This window comes from Myotis davidii, unplaced genomic scaffold (assembly GCF_000327345.1).
Source record: "Myotis davidii unplaced genomic scaffold, ASM32734v1 scaffold687, whole genome shotgun sequence".
In the NCBI taxonomy this organism is placed as follows: Eukaryota; Metazoa; Chordata; class Mammalia; order Chiroptera; family Vespertilionidae; genus Myotis; species Myotis davidii.
In genome coordinates this window covers 296,896-301,327 of record NW_006298971.1, presented here as the reverse complement: position 1 = coordinate 301,327, position 4,432 = coordinate 296,896, and the positions used below count along the sequence as shown (strand labels likewise).

General features: G+C 42.4%; 1 protein-coding gene across 5 annotated transcripts in view; it reads left to right on the top strand.

The window, feature by feature from the left end:
- Window positions 1-4,432, top strand: part of SIN3A (SIN3 transcription regulator family member A) — a 78,588-nt gene that overhangs the window by 71,306 nt on the left and 2,850 nt on the right. For all 5 annotated transcript variants that reach the window (XM_006774576.2, XM_015571020.1, XM_006774575.2 and 2 more), the window contains one exon: window positions 2,226-2,433. In XM_006774576.2, the coding sequence (XP_006774639.1) occupies window positions 2,226-2,433 (208 nt within the window). The remainder of the gene's footprint in view (window positions 1-2,225; window positions 2,434-4,432) is intronic.

Below are 4,432 nucleotides of genomic sequence, written 5' to 3'. Positions count from 1 at the left end.
AGCAATCAGCTAGGGCTGATCCTCAGCCCTGCCCTAAGATATCCCGGGTCTCAGTGTTCCCGGTAATTGCTGCAAGCTCCTCTGAGAGAAAGCCGCCCTCAAGTTCTGCCCAATGCCAGGCAGTCCAGTTTCTCCCTGTATGAGTCTGAGTCCCTAGAGACTCGCCTGGGACTGGAGTTCAGAGCAGTCGGGAGCTTGAGACTCCCTCCTGATTGAAAAAGACAACCGCGTCCTCAGTTGCGCCTCTGTACCTCTGTACTTCCGCACCTCCTCCGAGTCTCAGTGTGCTTTTCTCTTTCCTTCTAGTTGTAGATTTTCCACTCAGCCAGCCTTCCTGTGGTTCTGGATGATGACTTTTGTCTTTTAGTTGTATTTTTGAAGTGGTTGTGCGAGGCAGCAATTTCCGGTGTTTACCTATGTCGCCATCTTGGTTTCTCCCCAAAACCACATTTATTAATATGTCATTGACCTCATCAAATACATCTATAATAATAAAAGCATAATATGCTAATTAGACTAGACGGCCTTCTGGATGAAGCCAGGGCTGCGAGGGAAGCCCTGGTTCCGGGTGCCAGAGGGAAGCCAGTGCCAGCCTCCCAGGGAAGGAAGGCCTACTCTTGCACGAATTTCGTGCATCGGGCCTTCAGTCTTTAAATAATGGGAAGCTTTCAGTTCGTGGTGGCAAGCCCCAGTTTACCAGAATTCAAAGTTTTACTTGAAAACTTAAATCTTATTGACAACAAATATATGTAGTAGAATTCTGTGAAGTGCCAGGCTCCCTTGTTCATTTTTGAGAAAAATGCTATATATCTTGTACTGACTAGTCAGTTCTTTCAGGTAAAATTGGTGATCCATTTGCAACTCAGCAGAGCTCAAATGCCTTTCTTCAAAGATTTCATTGTACTTCAGAACACGAAGATGTTTCTTGTGTAGTTCCCATTTTACCTACAGTATATTAAAATGATGTGAATTGAGGGACTGGGATTTTATTTTAAAATGTTACTTCTGCCCCCCGTTGAAGAGGCTAAGTGGTTGAGCGTCAACCCAGGAACTAGGAGGTCATGATTAGATTTTGAGTCAGGACACATGCAGGGTTGCGGGGCTCCATCCCTTTTGGGGGTAGGGGGCGACATAATGTTTTGGTATTATTATGAAAATAGCTTTGGTCTTAGAGACCTATTGAAAAGAGTTTGGGTCCTTGGATCAAAAACTTGCTGTCCTACAGAGATACATGTATACAGAGATACTCACTGAAACAGTACTTTTAATAAAGTATTGGAAATAATGTAATTGCCTAGTTAACAATCTTTTTTTTGGAGAGAATTAAACTCTACCTACCTATTAAGGCACCCGTTGATGTTAATCTCTTTTCCTGGGTATGTAGAAGAGTATTAGTTATGTGCCATCTTTGGAATAATTGAGAAAATAGGCATTTAAATAATTTTCTGTGCTCTGTGGTTCAGAAAAGGAACCCCTGATTGATTTCTGTTAAGGAATGGTAAATTGAGGCACATTTCCTCTGCAGCCATTGAAGAGAATGAGACAATTCTATATGTAGTGAAATAACATCTTCATTAGAGTCAGTGAAAAGTTGAGAATAATAGAATAGTATTTATAGTGTGATCCTATTTTGTCTTGAACACATTCCAAAAGCTGAGTCATAGCAAGTGATTACATATGTTATTTCAGGGAGACCTAGAAGATTTCAAAGCAAAACTGCTGACAGAGGTTATCTCTGCCAAGGCAAGCGGGATTTTTGAAGAATTAGTGGTAGGAGGTGGTTGAAGATTTCTGCTTTTCTGTTTATCCCTGCAGCTGAAAATGTTTTTTTGTTTTTGTGTGTGTGTGTTTTTTAAAATATATTTTATTGATTTTTTTACAGAGAGGAAGGGAGAGAGATAGTTAGAAACATCGATGAGAGAGAAACATCGATCAGCTGCCTCCTGCACATCTCCGACTGGGGATGTGCCTGCAACCCAGGTACATGCCCTTGACCGGAATCGAACCTGGGACCTTTCAGTCCGCAGGTCGACGCTCTATCCACTGAGCCAAACCGGTTTCGGCGAAAATGTTTTTTTTACAGTGAAATCATTGGACATTTTTTATATGTATGTAACTAAAATTGTGATGAGTTCTGTGAAGGTACATAATAAGGAAAACTCTTGTGGGAGTCATGGAAATCTGTCTGGACCAGCTCTCATCATTCATGGCTTTCTGCTTTGTAGGAACCTGCGGCGGATCCGGAAGTGTCAGCGTGGTCGAGAACAGCAAGAAAAGGAAGGGAAGGAAGGAAACAGCAAGAAGAGCATGGAGAATGTGGATAGCCTGGATAAACTGGAGTGTAGGTTCAAGCTGAACTCCTACAAGATGGTGTATGTGATCAAGTCCGAGGACTACATGTATCGGAGGACTGCCTTGCTCCGGGCTCATCAGGTGAGAACCTCTCCCCAGCCAGGACCAGCCTAACCCAGAGGTTGCTGGTTTTTTCTCTTCCTTTATGAACACCTCCACTTGGATTTAAGAATTGAATAAAGCCCTGGCCGGTTTGGCTCAGTGGATAGAGCGTCGGCCTGCAGACTGAAGGGTCCCAGGTTCGATTCTGGTCAAGGGCATGTACCTTGGTTGCGGGCACATTCCCAGTGGGGAGTGTGCAGGAGGCAGCTGATCGATGTTTCTCTCTCATCGATGTTTCTAACTCTCTATCCCTCTTCCTTCCCCTCTGTAAAAAATCAATAAAATATATTTAAAAAATAATAATAAAAAAAGAGAATTGAATAAACTGGTGTATTAGGTTGTTGAGGATGCTGTAACAAAGTACCACACAAACTGTGTGACTTAAACAACAGAAATTTATTGTCTCAGAGTTCTGAAAGCTCAAAGTTCAAGTTAAAAGTGTTGGCAGAGTAGGTTCGAACGTTCTGAGGGCTGTGAGGGAGAATGTTTTGCTTGCCTCCTCTGGGCTCTGGTAGTTAGCTGGCACCCTTTGATATTTCTTGGTTTGTAGATATCTGCCTCATCTTCACATGGCATTCTCCCTGTGTGCGTGTGTGTGTCCAAATTTTCCTCCATAGTCATATTGCATTATGGGTCACCCTGCTAACAGTATGACCTTATATTAACTAATTATAACTGCAACAACCTTATTTCCAAATTCGGTCACATTCTGAGGTACTGAGGGTTAGGACTGGAACATGAATTTGGAGATGGGGCACAAATCAACCCATAACAGCTGGTGGCATTTCCATTGAAGCTGTTCCCAGCATTTACTTTCAAGTGGTAGTGCTTATATGAAGGCTACACGTTTACATGTGCTACTTCAGTAGTGAAAGCTCCTGGTACACTTATGTACCAGGTATTGAACCATGCCCTGGGACTACAGCCATGAAGTAGAGTATATAAGGAAGGCAGTGTGATATTCACTATCAAGGAAAGAAACTAGGTGAAGTGACCAAGGATAAGTGATGTGCCCAGCTTTTGTGGGAGAGATCTCTCTAAGGAGGTGAAGCTTAAGACCTGAACAGTGACAAGGATCCAGCTCGGTGAAGAGTTGGGGTTTGATAATTTCTAGGCAAAGGAAGCAAGTCCAAGGCTGAGAGGGAGGAATATGTGAAAAACTAAAACCATCAGTGTGGCTTGAGCCATAAGGAAAGTGGGATGTGTGAAGTTGGAAGGGTAATAGAGGCCACATTGTTCAGTCTTACAGGCCATGGTTTGGATTTTGTTTGAGGTGCATTGGGATGTTGAGTGTGGGCACAAAGTTGGAAGAGCAGAGACCACACAAAAGGACTGCTGTTGTCCAAATGAGATGCGATGGTGACCTGGGCTAGCAGAAAGGTGTCAGTGGAATTATAAGAATTAAACAGACTAGAGATACAATTTGGAGATACAGTTGTCAGACAGTAATGATTAGATTCCCATTTGAGGTAAGAGAAAGGAGAACATCAAGGATGATGCCTGGTGGTTTTTGTTATTTGGTTTTGTTTGTTTTGCTTGAGTAAGTGGGAAGTTTAGGGATATATTTGTTATTAAGAAGAGATTACCATTTTTGAGGGGCAGATCAAGCATTTTGTTTTGAACTGCTTAAGTTTGATAGGACAATAAAACATTCAAGTAGGAGATCTAGGTGAACAGTTTAATATACTTATCTCATGGTACTGTGTGTTGTATATCTGTGTCTCTGATTCAAATTATTTGGAGAGCTGGGCCTAATTTATCCTTTTCTCCTATTCTGTATTTTACGTGAGCACCAATAAATATTTATAGGATGCATAGATAGGAACCTGAACCTCCACTGGAGATCCACTATGCTTAGTACTCTGCTGGACGAGGTGGGGGTGATACCGTGGGGGAGAATGGGTTTTAAGCTTCATGTGTGTGTGTGTGTGTGTGTGTGTGTGTGTGTGTGTGTGTGTGTGTGTGTTTTAATAAATTT